Here is a 26,181-nt window from a genome sequence, read left to right as displayed (position 1 = left end):
GTAGAACTAGAAAAAGTCGAGTCAAAGGTAATTGAGTACTGTTGTCAGGAAATTATTTCACTTTGTTTAGTTTTTTTTTAACCAAAAATGGACTTTATTCACAATAAATTATTTACAAAAGAAATCCATATATTTCCATCATAGCATTCATTTATATTTGAATGCTAACTACCACTGTGGTGTCTTATAATTACTCCCCCTCTGTTGAAATAATATTAAATGTGTACATTGTAAGTTGGTAGCCAGTTATGAATCCAGTGATAAGTTCAGAAAATGTATTTTATCTGACATCCACTTCACATTGGGACTGGGTTTTTTTGGATGAGTTTCATCCTCTGGTATTGCAAGAGAGCTGAAAGATGTTCCTGCAATCTCAAGAAATGGTACATGAATGATTCTTATATTTCCAAATGAGGTTTGCTTATTTCCAAAATGGTGCTTCATCTTTACAATATTTATGTTTCATTACCATCTGGAATCATCCCAGTCCTGAATGTTAAATACTATGTTATGTTTATGGTCAAGTGTTTTACTGAACAATTTGTCTCTGATTGTAGATTTGTACAATGTCATTTATTTCTTTATTCATAGTGCAAACTGGAATATCAAGCATGTGTTTCAGGGAAGCCGATCTCAATGAAATGTGAAGGGCAGTGCCCTTGCTCAACAGACATATTGAAAAATGAAGGAAAGCGTGAACCAAAAGGTAAGATTTAAAATATTATACTGGTTTAATTATAGATGTTTTCCCAACTTTAATATTTGATTTGAATTATAAAGATGGAGGAGCATACATTCTCCATATTGACATATTTCTGTTAAATTACACATTAAATAAATGTTCTCATCCTACTATTTCAGTCACTTTGATTCAGTTATTCAGATATCAACAGTTTACAGCTAACAACTTACATTCTAGAGTTCTGAAAGAATCAACTGTAAAAAAAGGTGAACTTCCAAAATTCCTAAGAGTTCATAATTATTATTCTCGTAATGAATTTATTGTAATATCCAATTCACACCAAGATTCTTTCTTGCAACTGAACAGACACTTGTTACGGAGTCCAGAGGACCCCAAAATCCAGCAGCAATAGAAATTCATCACAACACACGGTCACTTAAACAAAAGTAGTTTTTAATTATATTTTAACAAGAAAACAGAATTGAACTTATTACTTAACTTACTTACTTAACCTACCTAACTACTTAATCCCCACTCTAACACTAAGCACAGATGTGTGTAATGTATATTTAAGATTAGAAAAGTTCTTTGGTTCACAATCCAATCTCACTGGTGGCAGGCAATTCTTGTTCTGTGCACAGAAGTTAGCATTAACAAAGTTTCCCAGTCTTTGGTGCTTAACAGGCAAATGGTTACCACTCAGGAGGGTTCTTGCTGGTTTTCAAAGTGAGGTTCCTTTTCCAGGACATCAGCAACTGATTCCTTCTCAATCAGTCTTGCTGATGAAACTTGCCCCCCTTCAGGGTTCTCCAGGTGATTCTCTTTGTTTCAGGTCACCTTTCACACCGCCAATCTTTTCCTTTGACCAGGCAGCCTTCCAAAGTTTGCCAGCTTGTCCCTCTGGAAAGGATTTCTATCTCTCTCCTCTCTGTTTCATACCCTCCCTCTCTGAGAGCAAAACTCTTCTCCCCCCTCTGCAAAGATCATATATTCCCAAGCAAGCTGATGAATGTTGCTACTTTGTTGCTTTCTACAAAAAGCATTCTGCAAAAGTCCTGCAAAGATTCTATTTTAAAATGTTTGTGTGCAAGCTGCTCTAACAATTCCCCCCAAGCTACCTCTAAATACTCTGTCAGACACTAAAAAAAAACAAACTAAATTCTTAATTGAATTAAAATGACAAAACAATACACAAAAATAAGATCATAAATATTCATAGACATCTGGGTGCAAAAGAAGTGCAAAAGAAAATGCAACAGTCCTTTTGTGATGTCAGAGCAGACCCTAATTTGTGTAACAAAGGGAGGTTCAAGAGCCTGATAATTGTCGGAAATAAACCGTCCTTGAAACAAGAGGTGCTGACCATCAGACTTCTGTACCTTACGACTGAAAGCAGTAGAAGAGATATTGACTAGGATGATGGGGGTCCTTTATGATGTTCACTGACTTTGTGAGGCAGCATTTCACATAGATATATTCAGTGGACAGGAGGTCGGATCTTGTGATGGACTTGGCTATGTTTGTTACCTTTTGGAGACTTCTACCTTCCTGGGAAATTGAATTCCCAAAACAGGCTATAGCAACTTTGATCCAATAAATAGTGCCTTGAAGGCTAAGTGAGATACCCATTAGTGACAAATTTTCAATTAATTTCAATTCATCCAGATGTATTTTAATTCTTTATTTCAACACATAAACTTGAAATTATCTTTTTTAATGTTAACATGAAATATTCATTAAAAATATCGGAACTGATGCTCTGTGAATAGAGTAATATCAGTGTTAATGGTCAACTAAAGTTAAGGGCTTTTCACTGATCCTTCTCTGTGGCTCCATCTTTAAAACTGTATTGAACTCCCCTTTGCGTCGTGTCTTACCGTGCATGTTCCAACTGGCATTCTAACACCTGAATGCACTGAGCATGCTCACAACTATAGACGGCCACGCCCAGCCAGAACACACTCAGGATGCCTTCGACAGCCACGGAAACCAACAGGATGCTGACCTAACAAGGTAAGTGTACAAATTAAACCAATAGTAGCTCTTTTTGGCCACGACGCAGGTTGTGATGCAATCTGTCAGTATACTTTCCACCACACTCCTGTTGAAGTTTGATAGAGTGTTTTCATGGGTTTCCTCTGGGTGCACCAGTTTTCTCCCACCCATCAAAAACATTGGGGGGGGGGGAGGCGCTTGTAGGTTAATTGGGGTAATGGGATTGGAGGTAAATATTTAGCATGGAAGAAGAATGGGAGACACAAAATTTCTTAAAGTGAGATAGGAGCTGCAGCAGCTAGAATGGCAGCTCTGTCACCGGTAACGGAAATGGGAGAGCGGGTACCAGAGACACAGTGGTTTTACTGCAGGGTGCTACTGCCAGGTCATGATGCCAACAGTTTTTTAAACAACCTGCAGAAGAGGCTGGCAGTTTATTGAAATTTGTTAAACCATGGATATATTAAATGCAGTGCCCATGCTTGGAAACAGACAATGAGGGTTGTGAACTCCAGGCATTCAGCAGAGCCATGGAGAATAATCCCCCCCTGCCCCCCCCCCATCACTACAAAGGGAAAGACTGGCAGCGGACCAACGAGGGACTCAATGGCTGAAGGACTCACAGAGGCTTGTGGGACTGTTGGACTGAAGGGTTCCATCTATGGGCATCATCCGACTTAATTGACTACATTCATTTACTTGATATGGTACCATCCATATCAGTGAGACCTCACACAGATTAAGAGACTGCTTTGCCATCCATCTACACTCTGTGGGTCTAAGCTTGGTCTTCCTATTGCCAACCATTTCAACTCCCTAAGCATTCCAACATAGATTTGTTCATCTTTAGCCTCATCAGTTGTCAGTGTGAGGGCAAACATAAACTTGAGGGCAACACTTCATATATTTAATTCACAGCTTTAAACCTAATGGCCAGAACATTGTTTATCTTTCAAATTTTGGGTAACTCCCCCCGCCCCTTCCCACCTCCATCTGGTAAACTGTTTCTATCTCATTTACCTCAACAGGTTCTTACTTTTCAGTCTAATTTCTCTCCCCCCCACCCCCCACCCCTACAATGGTCTTGCCCTCTACCATTTTCTCCATCTCTCAAACTTTCTGTCCAATATGTCACCTTTTGGCCATTCCCCAGGATCTTTCTCCTTTTCTATAGCTAATATCAGCTTTTCATAATAGTCTTAACCCAACATATTGTCCATTTTTCTCCATGGGCACCTGACCCTCTGAGACCTTCCAGCTTCTTGTTGTTTTATCAGCATTGCAACCTCTGCATTTTTTGTGTTCCCATACCTTCTAGCTGGTGGAGTTTTTTTTTCTATTGGGGGGTTGCTGTCTGAGGATTCTTGCAAAACTGCAGTGCATCCTGTCAATGGGGAAAATTGCTGCTAATGTGCAGCATGTGAATGGTTGTGGATTGGGTACCAATCAAGCAGTCTGCTATGTGTTGAGATTCTTGAGTGTTGGTGAAGCTACATTCACCTTGGCAAGTAGAGAGTATTTCATCACCCTCCTGAGTTGTGCCTTATAGATGGTGCTAAGGCTTTTGGTGGTTAGGAAGTGAGCACAATGCCACGGATGGCTGTGGAGGCTAAGTCATTGGGTATATTAAAGAGGAAGTTGATAGGTTTTTGATTTATAAGTGTGTCAAGGATTACGGTGAGAAGGCAGGACAATGTGATTGAGAGGAAAAAGATCAGTTATGATTCAGATGGTAGAGCTTCGATGGACCGAATGGCCCAGATCTGCTCCACTGTCTTATCACTTATTTTATGGATTTGTAGTATCCTCCTGCTTGAAACCATACTGTGCATATAGCTAATCCGGTGCCTGGTTGATGGTCACCCAGAATAGTTATAGTGGAGGATTCAGTGATGGTAATGCCATTGAATATCGGGGGGTGATAGCTGGATTTTCTCTTGTTGGATATTTTCATTGCCTTGCATTTGTGAGGTATCAACGTAGCTTGCCATTCATCAACCCAGTCCTGGATATAGTCCAGGTCTTGCTGCCATCATTATTTGAGGAGTTGTGAATGGTGCTGAACATGTGCAAATATTGTGCAGAAAACATGCCTACTTCTCACCTTCCCATTGAAGGAGGGTCATTGATGAAGCAGCTGAAGATAGTTGGCCCTAGGTCAACACCCTGTAGAACTCCTGCAGAGATGTCCTGCAACTGAGGTGATTGACTTGCACCCACTACAACCATCTACCATCAACCCTGTAGGATTTCCCCGATTACCATTGACTTTAGTTTAGCCGCGGCTCTTGAATACAGCCTTGATCGTAAGGCCAGTTATTCTCACTTCACCTCTGCAACTCAGGTTTTTTTGGGCCAAAGCCCCCCACCATATTTCACCATCTCCCTGATTATGTCCCTCCTTCTTTGTCCCTCTCCCTTTTTGCTGTATTTTTGTGAGTTTGGAGATTAAGGTTCTAATTGCAGGAGGAGAGGTGGTAAAAAGGGCTCTATGTTAAGAAAATTGTTTCCTTCTGCAAGTCAAATGCTCAGGGTCGTCATTTTCATGCGTGCATCTGCTATTTTGGACTGAGATGAGAACATTTTTACTTAGCAAATTGGACAGCTTGGCAGTTCTCTGGCCCAGAGAACCATGGTTGATACCTTTTTGAGCCCTTAAAGGAAGGTTGGGAGAAAGAAAACAGATGCAAAGCAGATTTGAATGATAAGATCATCCCTAATCTTCTTGGATGAGAGAAAAGGCTGAAAGAATCTTTAATATTCTCAAACCATTTTTTTTTGTTATTTCCATTCAAATTTAACAATTGTGAATTTATTTGTAACAACCCAAAAATCGAATGAATTCTCCCATTGAATTTTTGTTGCATGTTATTTCATGTTACTTATTTCATAATGGACAATTTCTCAATCTTGTACTTCCTGTGGAGAGCTGCATTGATTGTACATCCGAGTCACAGAATCTTTTTTTTCATCCAATAAATTGAATGAGCAGAAACCTATGGTGTTGAACTCGCATTGTATTCCCAGCAAGCGCCACTTCCCTCTGAAAGCAATCAATCAGTCAGTATTAGATTTGAATGCAGCCTACCCAAGTGTTAGTCATTTATCTTTATTTACACTTCAGGCAAAAGTGAAACCATTGAAGTAAATGGGAACATTTAATATATACTTGAACAATCCCCACAATATCAGAGCCTTCAAGTCTATTGATAAATAGTGTTTGTTGCTACTTTTCCCTATACTTAAACTTAATCTCTTTTCTCAAGCAATCCAACTATACTTCATGTTTTCATGTTATGATTGCTATATAAATTCATTGTAGATGTAAAATACTGTTGAACTTTGAACCTTGTGATGTTAATGATGAGCATATTTCTCAGCTCAACATTTAGTAATAATTAGCAGTATCACTGCAGAAGATGGCAGATCATCACTGTTAATGACTTGGACAGTTCTTGCAGAGACCAGAATCAAAACCTCAGTGCTGCTCATGTTCTGCAGTACCGTATGTGTGAAAAACTTGGGATGTAAGCATGCTGCTTTGATTTTCATTTGCCGCACTTGTACAGGTCTATTCTTTGACAAATGTCCTGAACTAGTAGTACGGTTTGTTTTATGTCCCAACATTACTTGATGCAAATGAATGATATAATTCACACTCTGGTTGCAGATTGATTATGGAATGATGTGCAATTAACCGGAATAAATAAAAAGACAGTGTGAGGTATGCAACAAAACATATTTTAAAAGGTACACTCTCAGTCCAAGTGACTGGAGTGCTCAGAAGGAATCAGAAAATTGAAAGGATAATTAAGTTGAAAATGTCACTTAAGTAGGACTTCTATCCTCACACCAAGCCCTTTTAATTCTTTGAGCCATTTCCAACCTACAACTGGGACCCATCACAGAATAATGTGTAGGTGAGAAGTTCCAAAGTTATCAGGGTCCTGCAGCTCCATAGCACTAGCCTCTTTTAAAACAAGCACTTATTCTACCTAAAGCAAGGCCATAAGCTGTATAAGATCTGAATGTCCTCCCCTGAAATTCTGTGGTACCAAATTTCACAAATAGGCTTCAACATAAATATGTTACAATGTTGCACATTCTCTACAAGAAGACCAGGTACTACCTGTGGGAGGCCATCTCTGAATCAAAGTGGCAATTCTGGAGGAAGCTAGAGACGGAGACATTTACACGCCAGCTATTGTAGGGAGTGCAGGATATTCCAGCCTACAAAGTGAGGGCAAACACTACAGATGGCTGTGATGCTTAATTACTCAATGAGCTGAGCACCTTCTATGCCCCCTTTGAGAAAAAGAACCAAACAGTGCCAACTAGAATCCATCCAAAGGCTGAGGACCCTGTGATATCTATCTCTGAGGATGATGTCAGAACATCATTCGAGGGGCTGAATCCTCTCAGGGTACCTGGAAGGGTACTGAAAATATGCACCATCCAACTAGCCAGACTGTTCATGGACATTTTCAACCTCTCATTGCTGCAGTTAGAGGTTCCCACCTGCTTCAAAAGGGCATCAATCATCCCGGTACCCAAGAAGAGTTGTGTGAGCTGCCTCAATGACTATCACTTGGTAGAACTAAATTCTTCTTTGATGAGATGCTTTGAAAGGTTTGTCATGGCCAGAATTAACATAAGCAAAGTTCTGGACCCACTGCAATTCACCTATCATCAATCACTCCACAGCAGATGTGATATCGCTGGCTCACCACTCAGCTCTGGATCACCTTGAAAACAGCAAATTATAATTACGCTTCTCTTCATCAACTACAGCTCAGCCTTCAATACCATTATTCCTTCAGAGCCGGTCAAGAAGTTACAAACTCTGGACCCCAAACCCCGCCTCTACAACTGGATCCTTGACTTTCTCATCGGAAAACCACAGTCAGTATGAATTGGAAAGAACATCTCCTCTTCACTGATTACCAACACAGGTGCACCCCAAGGATGCGTGCTTAGCCTACTGCTCTACTCATTATACATCCAGCCACAATTCCAATGCTATCTACAAATTTGCCGATGATGCCACAGTTGTCGGCAGAATCACAAACAGCAATGAGGAGACGTACAGGAGGGAGATAGATCAGCACTTTGAGTGATTTCACACCTACAAACTTGCGCTCAAAACCAAGTAAAACCAAGGAGATGATTGTGGACTGCAAGAGGAAGTCAGGAGAACATGGCCCAGCCATCATTGAGGGCTCAATTCTAGAGAGGGTCAAGAATTTCAAATTTCTGAGTGTCACCATCACCAAGGATCTATCCTGGAGCCTGCATGTTGATGAAATCACGAAGAAGGCTCGCCAGTGGCTATATTTTGTGAGGTGTTTGAGAGATTCGGTACATCTCTGAAGACTCAAAAAATAGATGTACGGTGGAGAACATTCTGACTTGTTGCATCACTCTCAAGTATGGAGGTGTCAAATTTCAGGACAAGAAAAACCTCCAGAGGGTTGTTAACTCAGTCTGCAACATCACAGGCACTAGTCTTCACTCCATTAAAGGGTGTTCAAAATGCAGCCTCTATCCTCAAAGACACCCACCACCTAGGTCAAGCCCTCTTCACTCTGCTACCATAGGGAAAAAGGTGGCACTCAATGACACAAGGGCAGCTTCTTCCCCACTGCCATCAGATTCCTAAATAATCAAGGCCACTGCCTTACATTATTTTTTTTTACTATTTATTGGCATAGATTTTATTTTTTTTTAATTTTTTATTTTTCACACCATAAATCACATTAGCCATGATACACACTTTTTCCTTTTCACACATATACAGTGACATTTTCTGTATTTATTGTTTTAAGATGGTTTATAATATGAACGTTTGCACTGTGGTGCTGCCACAAAACACCGAATTTTGTGACTTGTTCATGACAATAAATTCTAATTCTGACATTTGGTTTCTACCCATAATGTATAACCATTATGCAATACCCTTGACCCTCCACTCCATTCTGACCAACCATGGGAATTATGCCTCATGTGCCAGGCTATTGTCCATTTACTTCAACTCAGCATTCAACACAATGATACCTCAGAGATTGGTGGATAAACTGTCCTTGCTTAGAGTAAATACCCCTCTCTGCAACTAGATTCTGGACTTCTTGACCGAAAGACCACAGTCTGTCCAGGAGATCAGAATAATGGAAGGATGACCTCATAGAAATAGTCTAAACACCTGGAAAGCTTGACAGTGTAGGTAAAGATAACGTTTATCCAGATGCTAGGTAATGCATACTCAAAATGAAGTGTATGTATTCCATTTAGATCTGAAATGAACAGAAATGTTTTCATTCAGGGGATGCTAAATGTTTTCAGAGATCTGTGGAGGCTCAGTCATTGATTGTATTCAAAATTAAATGATAGGAAACCTGGCAGATTGAATGATAGTTGCATAGAGAATATGCGCATGGGTAAAAGGAAGGGAGTCATAGGCCATCTACAAAATCGATTGCTGCAGAAACTAGGTTGGTGGGTGTGGTGATACAATCTCTAAACTGTCGTTGACTGCCTGTGTCTGTCCCCACTCCTGCACTGCCTACTGGAGGGGACAACCCACTGTATATGCAAGGAAGTAAGCTGGGAAATTGGCTACTCCCTGCCAATTACTGGCCCCATATAAAGGCTCATGCTGGCCCTTAGGCATGAGCAGAGCACATGGAGCCAGAAGGGATACAGATCCTTGCGTGCAAATTTTAAGCTAATTAAAGCCTTTAGTGCAGCCTTTCATTGTTTGTTCACACTGCAGCACACAATAGTGGGTAAGTCCTCAGACAGAATGATTAAATTAGTCCCATTTGGAGATGTAAATAAAAATAATCTGTTGTTGTAAGAAAGGATGCTAAGCTTAAGTTGAAGTTTATCTGTTACATTACACTTTGTACCATGAGAAAAGTTTTTTCTGTGCACTGTCTGACAGGTTAACAATCGTACAGCTATATAGAGTAGAAGAACAATTACAGAATACCAAGTTACAATGACAAACAGATCAATTAGCAGAAAGCAAGGACAGCATGAGAGCATTGTTGTGGGGTTCAGCCAAGAGCCTGATTGTTGCAGGGGAGAAACTGTGTTTAAGCCTATTGTGCACGATTTCACATCTTGGAGCCTTTTCACTAATGGAAGAGGGAGAAGAAAGTGTGTCTGAGGTAAGATAGGACCATCAATATGTTGGTGGCATTTCCAGACAGTGGGAGATGTAAATGGTGTCCACAGAGTGTATCTTCATTTGTGATAGTAAATGTGAACTTGACCTAACAGATAAAAGCTATGAAAATACTTGATTAGAAAAGTCAAGATTGTGAAAACCATTTGTCAAGAAGCAAGTTTTATCTTTATTTTAAATGATGGTAAATTTTCCATAAGTTCAAGAGAGAACTGTCATACAAAATGATTGCTATTTCCAGTGGTTGCTAATATAAAACAAGTAATCAACATTACCTGCAGTCTCTGGCATTGTGGCTTTATTCACAAAGCAGATGGTTTAAGTAAAGATTTGATATGTCTACATTGTAAATAGTTAAATGCTGATCTGGCTCAAAGCCAAGTTCTTGGGTCTAATGTCAGCTCAATGATGGACATCATCCAAAAAACACCTGTAGAGCTGGTTTCTTTGATCACTCAAGATTTCAGCATCTGCTGTTGTCATGTTTCTTCTGATCATATGTATAAATATCCTTTCAGTATATAGGACAATCCAAAACTTAAAAATTTCATCTTAAAATCACGTTGTCCTATTCGAAAAGTGTAATCTTCTTACTTTGCGCACGCTCCATGAGTTGTTCGTGAAGTTTCAGTGCTCTTCTGTGGGGTCCATCTGCCCAGTCGGACTGCATTCGGCTCTGTACAGTTTTAAACGGTCTGTTACAGGAGCCAACAGTGGCTTATTTTAAAATATCCAAATAAAATTTAAAACTTTAAATGATCATTTGTTATTAAAATATTGTGATTTGCCTTTAGCAGCATCCACAGGTCAGTGGTAAGAGAAAGATTTGGAGGGATGGTTTTATTCAAAGGATATCTCTCCAATCCAACATTTTAGGTAAAAATTCCAAGATCATCCTATACAACGGTATACACGATGCTGCTGTTAATTGTGAAGTATTTATATTTTTTTCATGACATTCAAATATTCTCTGATTGCAGGGCAATCAATAAATAATCATGTTAGGACGAAATAGAATAAAACAAGGTGGAAAATTGGGGAAATGTGAAGAGCAGTTCAAACAGAGTGAGCCAAAGTGTGAGGTATTAGAAGTTGGAAAGGGAAATCAAGAAGGACTTAGATTTGCAATACAGCATGATAAGTCAATCTTAAAAAAAGATCATGCACAATGACCACTGCTTTACAAATAGGATGAGGTAGGAAAATATTTTCCCAAACAAATTCAGCTGGAGCGAGAGGAAAATATTACGGCAAAACCAAGTTCACATAAATTCAGGGCATGCTTTCAGGTTTCTCAAACGTCATTGACCAATGGCCATTTTGAAATCTTTCACTTTTTAAGGAGTAAAATTGTTAATTTGGTTGTAAAACTAATCTGAGCTCCTTTATATATGAGTGAAATAGAGAAAAAGCAATTGGTAGACTTTCAGAATAGTGCTGAACAGCATAGCTAGGACGGCACATTTAGCGTCGAGGTTAGTGCAATGCTATTGCGGCATCAGTAACCCGGGTTTGAATCCAGTTCTCTCTGTAAGGAGTCTACATTCTCCCCATGTCTGAGTGGGTTTCCGCTGGTTACTCCAGTTAATTTGTGTATTTAGGTGCCACGGGCTCATGGGCCACAAGGGGTTGTTACTAATGCTGTAAGATTCAGATGACTTGATTTTGGTGTAAATATTTAACATTTTCTTTGCTGAGTTAAATTCTCTCATTCTTCCTGACAGCTGAACTCAGTTGTCAACATACTGTTATTTGATTATAATAATTACTTAAGCCTCTGAAAAGAAAGCACACCTGGAATTATAAATTCAAAGATAAGCATGAATTTCCACTAAAAAGCATTTAGTTTTAGGGATAATTTTTGAGGAAAACTAAAGGTTTTGAGGAATTATAAAGATACAAATTCAGTTGAATGAGATGTTATATCTCAGTGGTATTCAAACTTTTTCTTTTCACTCACATACCACCTTAAGCAATCCCTATGTCATAACTCCTCTGTGATTAGTAAGGGATTGCTTAATTTGGTGTGTCGGTGTGAAGTTTGAAAGCCATTGTTCTAACCATACCTAATTAACTCGTTTTGTGCACGGTTTCATAACTCCAAAGAAAATGGGCCAATGACAATTTTTCTCAAGCAAAATGTTTCAATAACAATTGGGTCTAGAACCGTGGTTTTCAATGATTTTTTTTCCCACTCGCATACCACCTTAAGTAATCCTTTAATCACAGAGCACCTATAGCATAGGGATTACTTAAGGTGGTATGTGAGTGAAAAGAAGAAGTTTGAAAACCACTGTTATACATGAAGACATGTGAACTAATCTCCATTAAATCACAGGAAAAGGCCGTGTTCCCCAACTTGTCCAAGCTGGGCAAGTGATCTACCATTTATCTGCATTTCACCCATATCCCTACAAACCTTTCAAATTGATCTTCCTTTCTAAATGATGTTTAAACATAGAAGTTGTATATGGCTCATCCACTTCTCACACAGAGGGCAGTGGGCATGTGCAACTCATTCCATGTATCTATCACCCTCTATCTAAAAATAAGTTGCTCATCAGGTCCATTTTATATCTTTCCTGTCTCATCTTAGGTCTGTGCCCTGTGGATAAAATATAACCATTTATACAGTGCAGGACACAAAAATATTGGAGAAACTCAGCAGGTCATGCAGCATTCATGGAAAGTAAAATATAATCAACCTGTTCAGCCTAAGTCCGTCTTTATGGGTATCACAAATAAGGTAGAAGCCTGAATAAAAAAGGGGAGGGTGGGGAAGAACAAAGGGGAGGAGGAAGAGAAGAAACAGGTAAGCGGTAATAGGTCATATCAAATGGAAGGGTAGAAGAGAAAGAAGCCAAGAATTGATAGGAGAGAGGGAAGAGGGCGAAGATAGGAGAAGGAGAATGGTAGTGAGGTGGAGGAAGTGAGACAGAGGGATGAAGGAACAAGAGAGATCGGAGAAGGGGTTAACAGAAATTGGAGATTATATTAATGCCATCTGATTGGAGATTGATGAGAAGAAAAACGTGTTCCTCCAATTAGTGGCGGGCTTCAACTTAGCAGTATGTGAGAAGATGGCAGACGTCATAGAAATGAAGTGTTTGGCCACTGGAAGGTCCTTGCATTGCAGAGCAAATGTACTCAAATAAGTGATCTTCCTTTCTGTGTCCAGTTTCCCTGATGTAGAGGTGCCCACATCAGGACCCCAGAATGGAGTCGATGACCCTTGCAGATTCATAGGTGAGGTATTTCTTCACTTGCCCCTAATAGTGTTGAGGGAGGAGATGTACGTGCAAGTGTGGCACTTATTGTGATCACTAGGGTAGGTACCAAGGGAGGTAGTGGTGGGGGGGAGGGGTAGGGGTGGGAAGGAATGAGTGGATGAGAGAGTTGCAGGGGGAAAAATCACAACAGAAAGCAGAGCAGGAAGGGGAAGATGTGTCTGTTGGTGGGATCTCATTTTTAGGTGTCGGAAATTGCAGAGAATGACATCAGGGATGCGAAGGCTGATTGAGACAAGGAAACCGCTGTCCGTATTATATCTGGAGGGAAGTGGAATGGGCCAGGGCAGATGTGTAGGACACAGAGGTGATGTAGGTGAGGGCTGAGTTAATGGCTATAGAGGGAAAACCACATTTTCTTAAGAAGGAGGACATCTAGCTTTATAAAATATGTTTCTCCCAAAATGAAGATAGATCGATTGATAAATGGGATAGGTTATCAGAGATGAACCAATAAATTTGAGGTCAGGGTGGAAGTTGGCAGCACTAACGTCTTCATCAGTTTAACAGAGGGAGAGTTGAGAACCATGTCTGTGTTAGCTTGAAGCATGCATTGCTTTACATATCCATCACGGAGATGGGTACAGTTTGGGCCTATGCAAATACTCATCACTACACCTTTAATTGGGAGAAAGTTGAATGAGTTGAAGGAGATGTTATTGAGGATAAATACAACTTCTTCTAGGCAGAGGAGGGTGGTGGTGGAGTGGGACTGATTAAGTCTGTTAACCAGTAAGAAGATGAGAGCCTTGGGCATCTTTATGGATGATGGAGATGTATAGCGACAGGTCATCCATGGTGAAAATGAAGCAGCCCAGCCAGGGAACGAAAGGTTGTCAAAGTGATGGAGAACTTTTGAAGTAGCCGGATGTAGGTGGGAAGGAACTGGACCAAGTGGGACAAAATAGAGTGGAGGTATGATGATATTGTTTACCTGTTTAACAGTGCCCCTCAGGATTTTATATACACCTATAAGCTCATGCCTCAGTCTCCAATAATCCTGGGAGAAAAGTCCTAGATTTTCCCTTCTTTCCACATAACTCAAGCATGCCAATCCCACTGACATCCTCATGAGCCTTCTCTGCATCTTCTCACTGAGTGACCATAAAATACTCAAATATGGTCTTACCAAAGTCTTGTACATTTGTATTATGACTACATAGGCGAGAAATCAAAGGCGAGAAATCAGACTGCTCAAACTACAGGGGAATCACGTTGCTCTCCATTGCAGGCAAAATCTTCGCTAGGATTCTACTAAATAGAATAATACCTAGTGTCGCTGAGAATATTCTCCCAGAATCACAGTGCGGCTTTCGCGCTAACAGAGGAACCACTGACATGGTCTTTGCCCTCAGACAGCTCCAAGAAAAGTGTAGAGAACAAAACAAAGGACTCTACATCACCTTTGTTGACCTCACCAAAGCCTTCGACACCGTGAGCAGGAAAGGGCTTTGGCAAATACTAGAGCGCATCGGATGTCCCCCAAAGTTCCTCAACATGATTATCCAACTGCACGAAAACCAACAAGGTCGGGTCAGATACAGCAATGAGCTCTCTGAACCCTTCTCCATTAACAATGGCGTGAAGCAAGGCTGTGTTCTCGCACCAACTCTCTTTTCAATCTTCTTCAGCATGATGCTGAACCAAGCCATGAAAGACCCCAACAATGAAGACGCTGTTTACATCCGGTACCGCACGGATGGCAGTCTCTTCAATCTGAGGCGCCTGCAAGCTCACACCAAGACACAAGAGAAACTTGTCCGTGAACTACTCTTTGCAGATGATGCCGCTTTAGTTGCCCATTCAGAGCCAGCTCTTCAGCGCTTGACGTCCTGCTTTGCGGAAACTGCCAAAATGTTTGGCCTGGAAGTCAGCCTGAAGAAAACTGAGGTCCTCCATCAGCCAGCTTCCCACCATGACTACCAGCCCCCCCACATCTCCATCGGGCACACAAAACTCAAAACGGTCAACCAGTTTACCTATCTCGGCTGCACCATTTCATCAGATGCAAGGATCGACAATGAGATAGACAACAGACTCGCCAAGGCAAATAGCGCCTTTGGAAGACTACACAAAAGAGTCTGGAAAAACAACCAACTGAAAAACCTCACAAAGATAAGCGTATACAGAGCCGTTGTCATACCCACACTCCTGTTCGGCTCCGAATCATGGGTCCTCTACCAGCACCACCTACGGCTCCTAGAACGCTTCCACCAGCGTTGTCTCCGCTCCATCCTCAACATCCATTGGAGCGCTCACACCCCTAACGTCGAGGTACTCGAGATGGCAGAGGTCGACAGCATCGAGTCCACGCTGCTGAAGATCCAGCTGCGCTGGATGGGTCACGTCTCCAGAATGGAGGACCATCGCCTTCCCAAGATCGTATTATATGGCGAGCTCTCCACTGGCCACCGTGACAGAGGTGCACCAAAGAAAAGGTACAAGGACTGCCTAAAGAAATCTCTTGGTGCCTGCCACATTGACCACCGCCAGTGGGCTGATAACGCCTCAAACCGTGCATCTTGGCGCCTCACAGTTTGGCGGGCAGCAGCCTCCTTTGAAGAAGACTGCAGAGCCCACCTCACTGACAAAAGGCAAAGGAGGAAAAACCCAACACCCAACCCCAACCAACCAATTTTCCCTTGCAACCGCTGCAATCGTGTCTGCCTGTCCCGCATCGGACTGGTCAGCCACAAACGAGCCTGCAGCTGACGTGGACTTTTTACCCCCTCCATAAATCTTCGTCCGCGAAGCCAAGCCAAAGAAGACATAGCTCCTGCACTCAGTACCCTGACCAATGATGCAAACCATGCCAATATGTTTTGTACCTGCATTGCCACTTCCAAATAAATATGTTCCAGGACTCCAGAGGTCCCTTTGTTCCACACCACTCTCCAGAAAATAGTGCAAGACCAGACTCTGTTTAATCTATCTAAATGCAACACCTCTCATTTACCTGAGTTAATTCCATCTGCTATTCTTCTACCCACTTGCCCAATTCATCTAGATCCTATTATAATCTCAGATAACCTTCTTCACAGTCTGCTCTACTGCCAACGTTGATGTCATCTGAACTCACTAATTATGCTAATTGCATTCTCATCTTAGTCATTAACATAAAAGACAAACAACAGTGGATGGCACCAATCCCTGCAGCACAACACTAGTTTCAGGCCTTCGATCTAAATAACAATCTCTCACTCCCATCGCCTGACTGATCATCAGGTCAATTCTATATCCTATTAGTTAACTCACCCTAGATCCCATGAAATCTGACCTTCCTGATCAGCCTACCAAATGGGATCTTGTTAAAGGCCTTGCTAAGGTCTAAGCAGACAATGCCCACCACACTAACCTTGTCAATTCACTTGATGACCTCTTCAAAAAACAGTCAGATTTGTGAGATATGCTTTCCCTGGCACAAAGCCTGTTTTTGTACACAGTCTGACTTACCAAATGCTGACTGATCCTGTCCCTGAGTAACATTCCCATCACTGATGTTAGGCTCCCTCACTTGTGGTTCCCAGGCTTGACTTTGCAGCCCTTTTTATAATAAAGGCACAACATTAGTCACCCTTAATCTTTTTCTATCATACCCATAACTAAACAGGATGCAAATACCTCTGACAGGGCCACTCCAATTCTTCTCTGGCTTTCCCCAATGTTCTTGGATTTATTTACCATAAGGTGCTTTAAAAACTTCACTACCTCCCTCCATTTGACAGATTATCAGGACAAGCAAACATAATAACTTTGCAGTCTGCTGAGTGGAAATAGTTTTAAAAGAGTTATTTTGATGATAGATCAAAAGTAATGAATCAGGAGAACTATAAAAAAAATTGGTATCACTGCAATTTTAGTAGATACTATTTATTTTGCAGGACTACATGAAAAGCATTACCAGGGCTTTAACATAATAATGGGCTTGCATTCTTGCAAGATTTCTGTATGGAGGCTCGAAAAAGGCATCATTAAGTACAAATTAGAAACCCTAGTAAATATAGCAGAACATTTAGGGTCAAATTTAAGCGGGTGTCAAAAAATATAGCTACTGCTTTTCACAATGCAAGCTGATCAGAGCCCCAAACTGGTCTAGAGCAGGGGTAGGCAACCTTATTTTTAAAACTCACCTTCCACCTAAAATATTCCCTATGCCATTGTTGCTCTCTGATTAGTAAGGGATTGCTTAAGGCGGTATGTGAGTGGGAAGGGAAGGTTGAGAATCACTGCTCTAGAGCCAATTGTTACTGAAATACTTTGCTTGAGAAAAATGGTAATTGGCCCATTTCCTTTGGAGTTATGAAACCATGCACATAATGAGTCAATGAGGTACGATTAAAACAGTGGTTTTCAAACTTTTTCTTTCCACCCACGTACCACCTTAAGCAACCCCTTACAAGGTAGAATGCGAGTTTTTAAACAATTACCTGCACCAAAACAGGCTTGCTTGAAACCGGAATGCAAGACTGGTGTGACCTGAGGCTACCTGCACACAGTCCTGTATCCAATGGTGTGAATTTAAGCATTTGGCTAATCTTGGCTATTTTCAGATCACAGTTTGCTGATGGTTGTTTGCAAAGATTGCATAGCTTTTACATCATAGGCAAACATTTTGTGCCAGCATTCAATTTCAATGTTGACAGTTGCCATCTTGTCACATAAGACTATGTATTGTGGACAGCACAAAGTTTGCTCAGGAACATCGTGTCTTATTCAAGGCTATTCCAGAAAAAAAAGACTGGAATATATTATCACCTTCAGATAAAATTCACTGATAAAGAAAAGCAAGTTACTCTGAGATCTTTGGTCACTTCAATAAGTACAGCAATGATGGAAATCTCTGATTTTGTGTAGCTGTCCCTTTCACTATGTGTCTTGTTGGACAACGCAATAAGATGCTGGGTTTTGTTGTGGGGAGAATCGTGTAAAGGAACCTTCCAATCTATTACATATTAGATTCTAACATTCTCTGAAAATTAACTATTTATTTTGATCAAACAATGAGTTGCTGGAGGAAGTCATCAGGTCAGGCAGAAGAAATGGTCAGTCATCGTTTCAGGTCCGTGCCATTTATTAACCATTTATATCCATGGATGTTGCCTTATCCACTGAGTTAGTTCTAAGAGCAACTTTTTTGTTTGCTCAATATCCCAGGATTTGCAGATTTTGTGTTTATCTATTTACTTTTGATGATTCACATTCCCAGGCGTTAAGCAAAAGACATTATTACAGCCAACAGCTTTCTCCAAATTCAATAAATATGGTTTTCTCTACCCCATCAGACTTCCGATATTGTAGTCTTACACTTTGTTACCAATCTTCTCCAGGGCTGTTAAGGCCAGCCTTCTGCCACTCGTTCACCCTGTTCTGATGGCCCTCCTATTTTCAGTCTGTCCCATTCACACCAGGTCCAGTGGATAAAGATCCATATTCAGAGGTCTGCAGGCAGCAACCACCTTCTGCTGGTTTTTCCTTCTGGCAGCCATCAACTGCTAAAAGTAATTTTCAATCTTTTGATGGTTCATAATGGTCAGTATTAAACGCCTTCACTTGGAGAGTGGGACTTGAAATGGTCGGAACCAGTCTAATTTTTTTTCCCACTGTTACCCAGCTAAGGTTTTCAATGTTGAGTGATGAGAGTTTATTAACATGCACCGAACTTCTTACTTGCTGCAGTCAAACAGGTACATAAAGTACACCAGCTACGATAGTATACACCAAATGATGATAACATGCCAAGGAATAAAAAGAGATAATAAATGTAAAAGGATAGATATTCACAGTTTCAGTTAGTGCAAAACAAAAAATAATGTTTCAATAGTTCAGGCAGAACTTTTGGTCATTCTGAATTTGTTTGCAGTTAGGGTAGAAAAGGGACATTCAGGATTCTGACAGCCTTTGCATAAAAATTGCTGATGAACCTGGAGCACCTGGACTTGAGGCTTCTATACCAGAGAAGAGGTGGTGATCAGGTTTATGATGCTGGCTGCCCTCTATAGCCAGCATCTGACATAGATTTCTTCAATGGATGGGAGATCAGAGTCCATTGATCGACCTGCCAAGGTTCACCATTTTCTCCAGCCTACTGTGTTCTGGGGCAGTCGAGTTACCAGACCAGAGCATGATGCAAAATGCCAGTAAAATTCCTAAATACACCTGTAGAAATTTGATAGAGCATTTGACGACATTCAGTCTCCTCAGACTTCTTGGAAAGTAGAAAGATGGTTTTTATTTTAATCTCTCACACAGAGTACGAAAACTTTCTGCAAACTCACAGAATAGTAAATTGTAAATGATATATTTTCGCAAATTTATTACCTTATAAATACTAAACATAAATATTTAACCTGACATTAATAACAGAAAAATCAATTGTAAATTTCAATCTCAAGTTTGGAAGTCAGATTCACCAGAGAGTACAAAAAAAATCAATTTCATGTTCTGTCATTTTTTTAGGAAAGAATATAAAGGTCGGCACAACATCGAGGGCCAAAGGGCCTGAACTGTGCTGTACTGTTCCATGTTCTATGTTTCTGCAAACTATGTTGTTGTGCAAATGGTTCATGATTTCAGCATTTTTTTATTCCTCGTTAAATTCCTTGTTTTAAAAAAGGACTATTTTAACAAGGTCATTTCTGCTGTTGGGCCTGGTCTTTTGGCTACAGTAATTGTCAATCATCATGTCAATCAAGCATGTTGTCAAATACTCCATCTAATTTCTAGAGGTTGCATCACAGCCTGGTTTGGAATTCAAATGCCTGGGAACACAGACAGCTGATGAAAGTGGCAAACCTAGCCAAGTCCATCATGGGCACTGACATTTCAACCGTTGAAAATATCTATGTGGGATGCTGGCACAGAAAAGCAGCCAACATTATAGAGGAACCTCATCACCCTGGTCATAATTTCTTCTCACTACTACCTTCAGACAGAAGGGGCAGAAGTCTGAAGTCCAGCACATTCAGTTTCAAGAACAGTTTTTATCTAACAGCTGTCCTATACTACCCTAACATAACTTACTCCAGGGCCATCAAAAGATTTGTCTGCATGCCTGAAATCAATCACTTTTCTTTCTTGCACTAACTGCATTTGTGAATATTTTTCTATCCTTTTATTTATTATCCCCATTTCTGTCTTGGCATATTCTGGTACAGGGTAATTTATTTTTTACTATTGTTATATCATATGCTCGTGTTTGGCTGCAACAAGCAAAAATTTCACTGTATCAGCACATTGTACTTGCTGTGATTTGATTTGCAATGTCATTTGGCATGAAAGAGATTAAATCAATGCATGTAAACGTATGGCTTCTAATTCTATATTGTACTCTTTAACTTCAGGGATGCTTAATAGATCTAAATTTACGAGTGCCACGAATGACAAGGAATAACAAGAATTGGCATTCCATAATCCAAATAGTCTTCCATTATTAATTTTGTAGTCTTGTTGACTGGTTTAGATTTTCAAGTACGTTTTCGTTTAAAATATAGCAGGTGTTGCCTGCTGGAACTTTTTGTTAGTTCATACAGCAAAGTGTTTCAATTCACTGATTGATGCATCTTAAGTCCATAAACCAACAATATGAACTTTGTTTTGAAGTCCTTGCTGTTATTTTATTTCATATTTAATATAAATGAAACTTTCTCTAAGGCCATTTAATTTCAATATAGAAGGCAAATATTTGTAATGTATTTGTATTTATAGAGCACGGTAACTTACTCATGACATGCATTTATAATCATGTGGGCATTTCTAATGGCCAATTTGAACAAAAGATGTTCCTACAATCAGGAATACTACTGATAACAGGGACTGAAATAAAAACTAAAAATGTGGCAAATTGTCTATTTGTCAGCTAGAATCAATGGAGAGAAAATGAATTAATTCTTCACTTTAATTACCTTACATCAAAGATGATTGAAAAAGATTTATTCATTATTTATTTTGAGAAATTTAAAAATCCTTGAGAAAATTGATCCTTTCATTCCTAGGAGGACAAGGATTGTATTACAGTGCAGTACCCTATATCCGAAACACTTAGGACCAGATGTTTTTTTTGGTTTTGGGGTTTTTTTTTTCGGTTTTTCAGAACAATGGAATTAAGCAACACAGTGTAGCACCAGCAGAATACCTGTATCAGCGATTAGGCAGCAATCTCGAACACCGGCAGGGTCTCTGAGTGGTGGCATCATGTCACAAGTGGAAAATTCACATGCAATAATCTTTAATACTTAACAAACAAAAAACAACCTTTGGTTACAAAATAAGATAAATGCAGCACCAAACACTAAAAATTCTCCCCAATCTTTTTCAAATGTTTCCTCTCAGTGCTATTTGCATCATTAACAATGGTTTTTTATCTTAGAAGTCATGATTTCTTGTTCTGTTATGAGTGCACGCTGCTCTAGTCCTTCAATAAGTCCGCCACACATTTTCACCAGGTCATCTATAGGCACTTTTTCTGCAGTGTTAACCATCGCGCTCACCTGGATGCAGAATAGTTTCGGTTATTTCACCATCGGTCAGTGAATGAACAACTGGAGCCTCATTATTGATGTTAAAAACTTCAATATCAATTTCTTCCATCTTACTGATGGACTCTAAAGAGGTCACACAACATTTTTTTTCTTAACTGAGCCACAGAATCCTTCAAAGTTACGACCTTGATCATCACCATCAATGAACAACAGAGTTGCAGGCCAGAGGTTGTGCCAGGCATATACAACTATGTTTTTATTCACTGTGTTCCAAGCATCGGAAACAGCATATAAGGCATTCTTTATGCTAAACTCCTTTGGAAACCCACCACACATAAGCCTCTGTACACTGCTCACACCACATTGTTCAAGAAAGTGTTTTTATATTCATTCTTCATTGGTCTGAGGATACCTTGATCACATGGTTTAATTAATGAAGTCATATTTGGGGGAAGGTACATGACATGAACATTACCTTTGATGAGATTTTCAGCTGGAGAATGAGCAGAACAGTTGTCAAGGAATAAACAAAATCTTGCAGTCATCATTCAGTCCAGCTTCCCTGCAAAGAACACAGCTTGCTGGCACAAAATCTTTGTTAAACCGATCAGAAAAGATATCCTTGGTGACCCATGCCTCTTTGGTTGCATATTAATAGGCTGGTAAGAAATTCAGTCCTTTGAAACAACAAAGATGCAAGCTTTTGCCTATCACAGCAAGCTTACGCTTATGCATGCCTGCTGCATTAACATATCCCAGCACAATTATTCTATACTTGGCATCCTTAATTCTTGGAGGGGGTGTCTTAATCAGTTGTAGTCAGTGTCCTTCTGGGGTAATAAGGCCAAAACAGTGATGTTCCATCAGCATTATAGACTGTTCTGGCATCAGATTTTCATCAGCGATTATCTTGGCAAGCTCTCAATTAATTTCTCTGCTGCTTCGTGATCAGCAGATGCTTTATTACCATAAATATTTTAAAAATTTTAACGCTGTTCCTTTTCTTAAATATATTCAACCAGCCTGTTGAATATTCACAGTTCCCTTCAATTTTCAGTTCATCATGATAAAACTTTGCTTGTTTCATGATCAGCAAACCATTAACTGCCATGCGTTCATTATGATGCTGACGGATCCACGCCATCAATACATGATCGAGATCTTCACTTTTAGCTTTATGCAGTGCATTTTCTTTATTTTCGTTAACCTGTTCATCACTTACAGCATAGAACTTCAACAGTTTATCCTTCTGTTTCTTCAGGTCTTTACAATACCATATTCTTCTGTAAGGTGTCTCACACATACACCGCTGTCCACCTTCACGAACAGCTTGACATTCGGATCTTTAGATAAACATAAATGCTTCCTCTTTTTCTTATCACTGTAATCTCTGTAATCCATAGTGCTATCTGCAGGCCTTTTTTTGCAATTTTCAACACTATCTTTGTTCACCAGAGCTCTGTTGTTATCAAAATGGCACCACAGAGCGTCAGAGCCCCACCCTTGATGGTGATTTTTTTTCAACACGTGATATCATGTCCGTGCTAAGAAAAAAGTTCAGTTTTTGGATTTTTTCAGTTTTCAGAACTTGAGATACGTGGTACTTGACCTGCATAATAAAATAAGTTTATTAAAGAAATCTCTTGGTGCCTGCCACATTGACCACCGCCAGTGGGCTGATAACGCCTCAAACCGTGCATCTTGGCGCCTCACAGTTTGGCGGGCAGCAACCTCCTTTGAAGAAGACCGCAGAGCCCACCTCACTGACAAAAGGCAAAGGAGGAAAAACCCAACACCCAACCCCAACCAACCAATTTTCCCCTGCAACCGCTGCAATCGTGTCTGCCTGTCCCGCATCGGACTTGTCAGCCACAAACGAGCCTGCAGCTGACGTGGACTTTTTACCCCCTCCATAAATCTTCGTCCGCGAAGCCAAGCCAAAGAAAAAAGAAGAATAAAATCGGAAAACATCAGAATTTAGGCTCAAAAATTTGGACTGCTTTTACTGATCTAAGTATAAACTAGATTGGATAAGGATGGTAGGTTTCCTTCCGTAAAGAACATCTTTTAATAATTTTTTTCAATGCCAATCCATTACCTCCCTAGTTAGTGATATTGGCATCAACATGTTTTAATAGTCGAATAGAAGTCCTCAAATAGGTACAACGGAATTTGAACTCCCATATTCTAGCTTATTAGTCCAATCATCTGCAATGTAATATACTAATATGACCAGTGGACTCACAAGTACAAGTATTCTAATGTAAATTACTGTAAATTTGCAATGACCAATTTAAGTTATCTATTAATTTTTTTCTAAGTATAATGTTCAAATTACTTTGCAAATATTTTTCCATAATGTTTCATTCATCACTTATCGGAGAGCTACTTACTAAAAAAAAGTGTTAAAGGAGGTATTTCTGGTAGGAAATATGTGTAGTATAATTTGTTTTCAAAAATATAGATTGTTGTTTGAAGAGGGAATTATTTTTGCAATAGTTTTATACCAAATTGCCCTAAGATTTACTGTACTATTCATTTATTGAAATAAGGAACTTGTAAAGAATTATTTGTGCACAGAGTGTTCCCTCTGGTGACAGTAAACTGGTGTGATTGTAATTGTTCAGGGAAGGCATGTAATTATGATTCTGATTTATATAATCAGAATTTCTTCCAATTTCCTGCAGTAACTGCTTAAGTCCAATGTTGTGAACTCATTGTACTCAGCCAAGCAAAGCACTTGTGCTGTTCTGTGGTGACTGAGATAAAGGTGCTTAGTAAAGTATTTTCAAGGCTATCATGCAAACAAATATCAGGGCTTCATCATTACATCAATTGCAGTGATACAAGAAGGTCTAATATCAGCACTGAAAGCAAATAGGATGAGGCAATCAGTACAAATTTTGCAATATTACCTCCGGGTCCCAGCCAAAAAAAAGATATGTTGTGCTTTTAACTAAGTACGAATTTTTGCAGTTAAAAATGTAGGAATAAATGCAATCAAACAAAAGCTTCAAATGTGAAGAATTTTAATATTAAATATTCAGATAAAATCTGTGCTGAAGATCGATTGAGTATCATTCCTGATTGCTGTTGTGTTTAGATAACCTCAAACGTTTCCATAGAAGCAAAAGTCCCCTGCACACTAAAGCAAATAAATTTACAAGTTCCAGGTATGATCTGTACACCACTGTTGACAAGTAGAGATGCTGACAAAAATGCTTTCGATACAGTCTACATTCTTTAAGCACACGACCACAAGTTGGAATACACCAATATGTGGAGGAAGATCAATAATATAATTGGAACAGAGATTCATTCCTTTATGTGTGGCATTCATTGAAGAGGAACCTGCAAACCATGATGAAAACAGATGCTTCCCTCACTCAATTATTGGTATACAAATTTGGTACCGTGGTTTGAAGTATGGAGAGAGTTATTTGGTTTGCATTTGGAAATTTTAATTTGAGGGAGTCTTTTGCATCTTTTGTGACCAGTGTCTGTTTTTGCCATGAAGCTGACAAATGAGTTGTGGAAGCTGAGCATGGAAATCCCTCCCAATAGTTGCCTCCTTCCTTCTCCCTCTTCTGTCCTCAGGCTGTGAGTCTTCTCGTGTTTCGTCCTCCAGGAATAGATGCTGTCATTGGTTGGCAAATCTGTGCAGAATGCATCAGACAAAAGTAAACTCTCCATATTTTCTTGGAATGTACTGCGAGATGGTCTGGTCTAATGCGGGCAGCATAGTCTTGTCATCATAAAATCTCTGGTGTGGCTTTTATTGCATCTTCATTCAGCTGCTTTGAGAGAAGCATACCTTGGTATATGCACCAGGAAATTGAAAGGGTAATGGTATTATTGAGCCATCCATTTATTGAGTATATCAGCAACTAAATTCTACAGGAAAGAAACCCCTTGTTAGTTAGTGTTAGCACATTTTGGATTTGAGAATGTTTTTTGAGCAGCCTGCAGTCGATACTGAAGTTGCCCAGTCAGGTTTCCAGGTGACAGCAGATTTTTTTTTAATGTTTTATCATTTTTTAATATATAGATTGGAGGCATCACAGGGTAGGGCAACATTTAGTATACATCCCTAATTGTTCTTGAGAGGTTGATGGTGAGTCACAAACCCCTGTAGTCCTTCAGCTGAAGGTATTCCAACAGTTCTGTTGGATAGGGATTCGTTAAAAACACAATGCTGCGGAAACTCAGCAGGTCATACAATGTGCATTATATAGAAATGATAAAGATACATAACCAACGTTTTGGGCTGAGACCTTCATCAACTTTTACTTACTTCTGTTGGATAGGGAGTTGCGGGATGCAGGCCCTGTGGTGTTGAAGATCCAACAATACATTGCTAAATCTGGATGGTGTGCCACTTAAAAGGGAAGCTTTCACTTGGTGGTATATCCATGTGTTTTCTCCCATCATCTTCCTTGTGCCTGGAGATTACAGTTCTGAGCAATGCTGTCAGAGTAGCCTTGGTGAACAAATGAAGTTATAGCAGACAGCTGCAGGAAACATAAAGGTAGTGATAATAGGGGATTTTAACTT

General features: G+C 39.9%; 1 protein-coding gene across 2 annotated transcripts in view; it reads left to right on the top strand.

The window, feature by feature from the left end:
- spock3 (SPARC (osteonectin), cwcv and kazal like domains proteoglycan 3) overlaps positions 1-26,181 on the top strand; it is a 493,731-nt gene that overhangs the window by 360,173 nt on the left and 107,377 nt on the right. For both annotated transcript variants that reach the window (XM_069926142.1, XM_069926141.1), the window contains exon 6: positions 592-706. In XM_069926142.1, coding sequence (XP_069782243.1) covers positions 592-706 — 115 coding nt within the window. The remainder of the gene's footprint in view (positions 1-591; positions 707-26,181) is intronic.

Source organism: Narcine bancroftii, chromosome 3, assembly GCF_036971445.1.
Source record: "Narcine bancroftii isolate sNarBan1 chromosome 3, sNarBan1.hap1, whole genome shotgun sequence".
Classification (NCBI taxonomy): Eukaryota; Metazoa; Chordata; class Chondrichthyes; order Torpediniformes; family Narcinidae; genus Narcine; species Narcine bancroftii.
The sequence above is the reverse complement of the archived record's forward strand: the minus strand, read 5'-3'. Positions and strand labels throughout refer to the sequence as shown.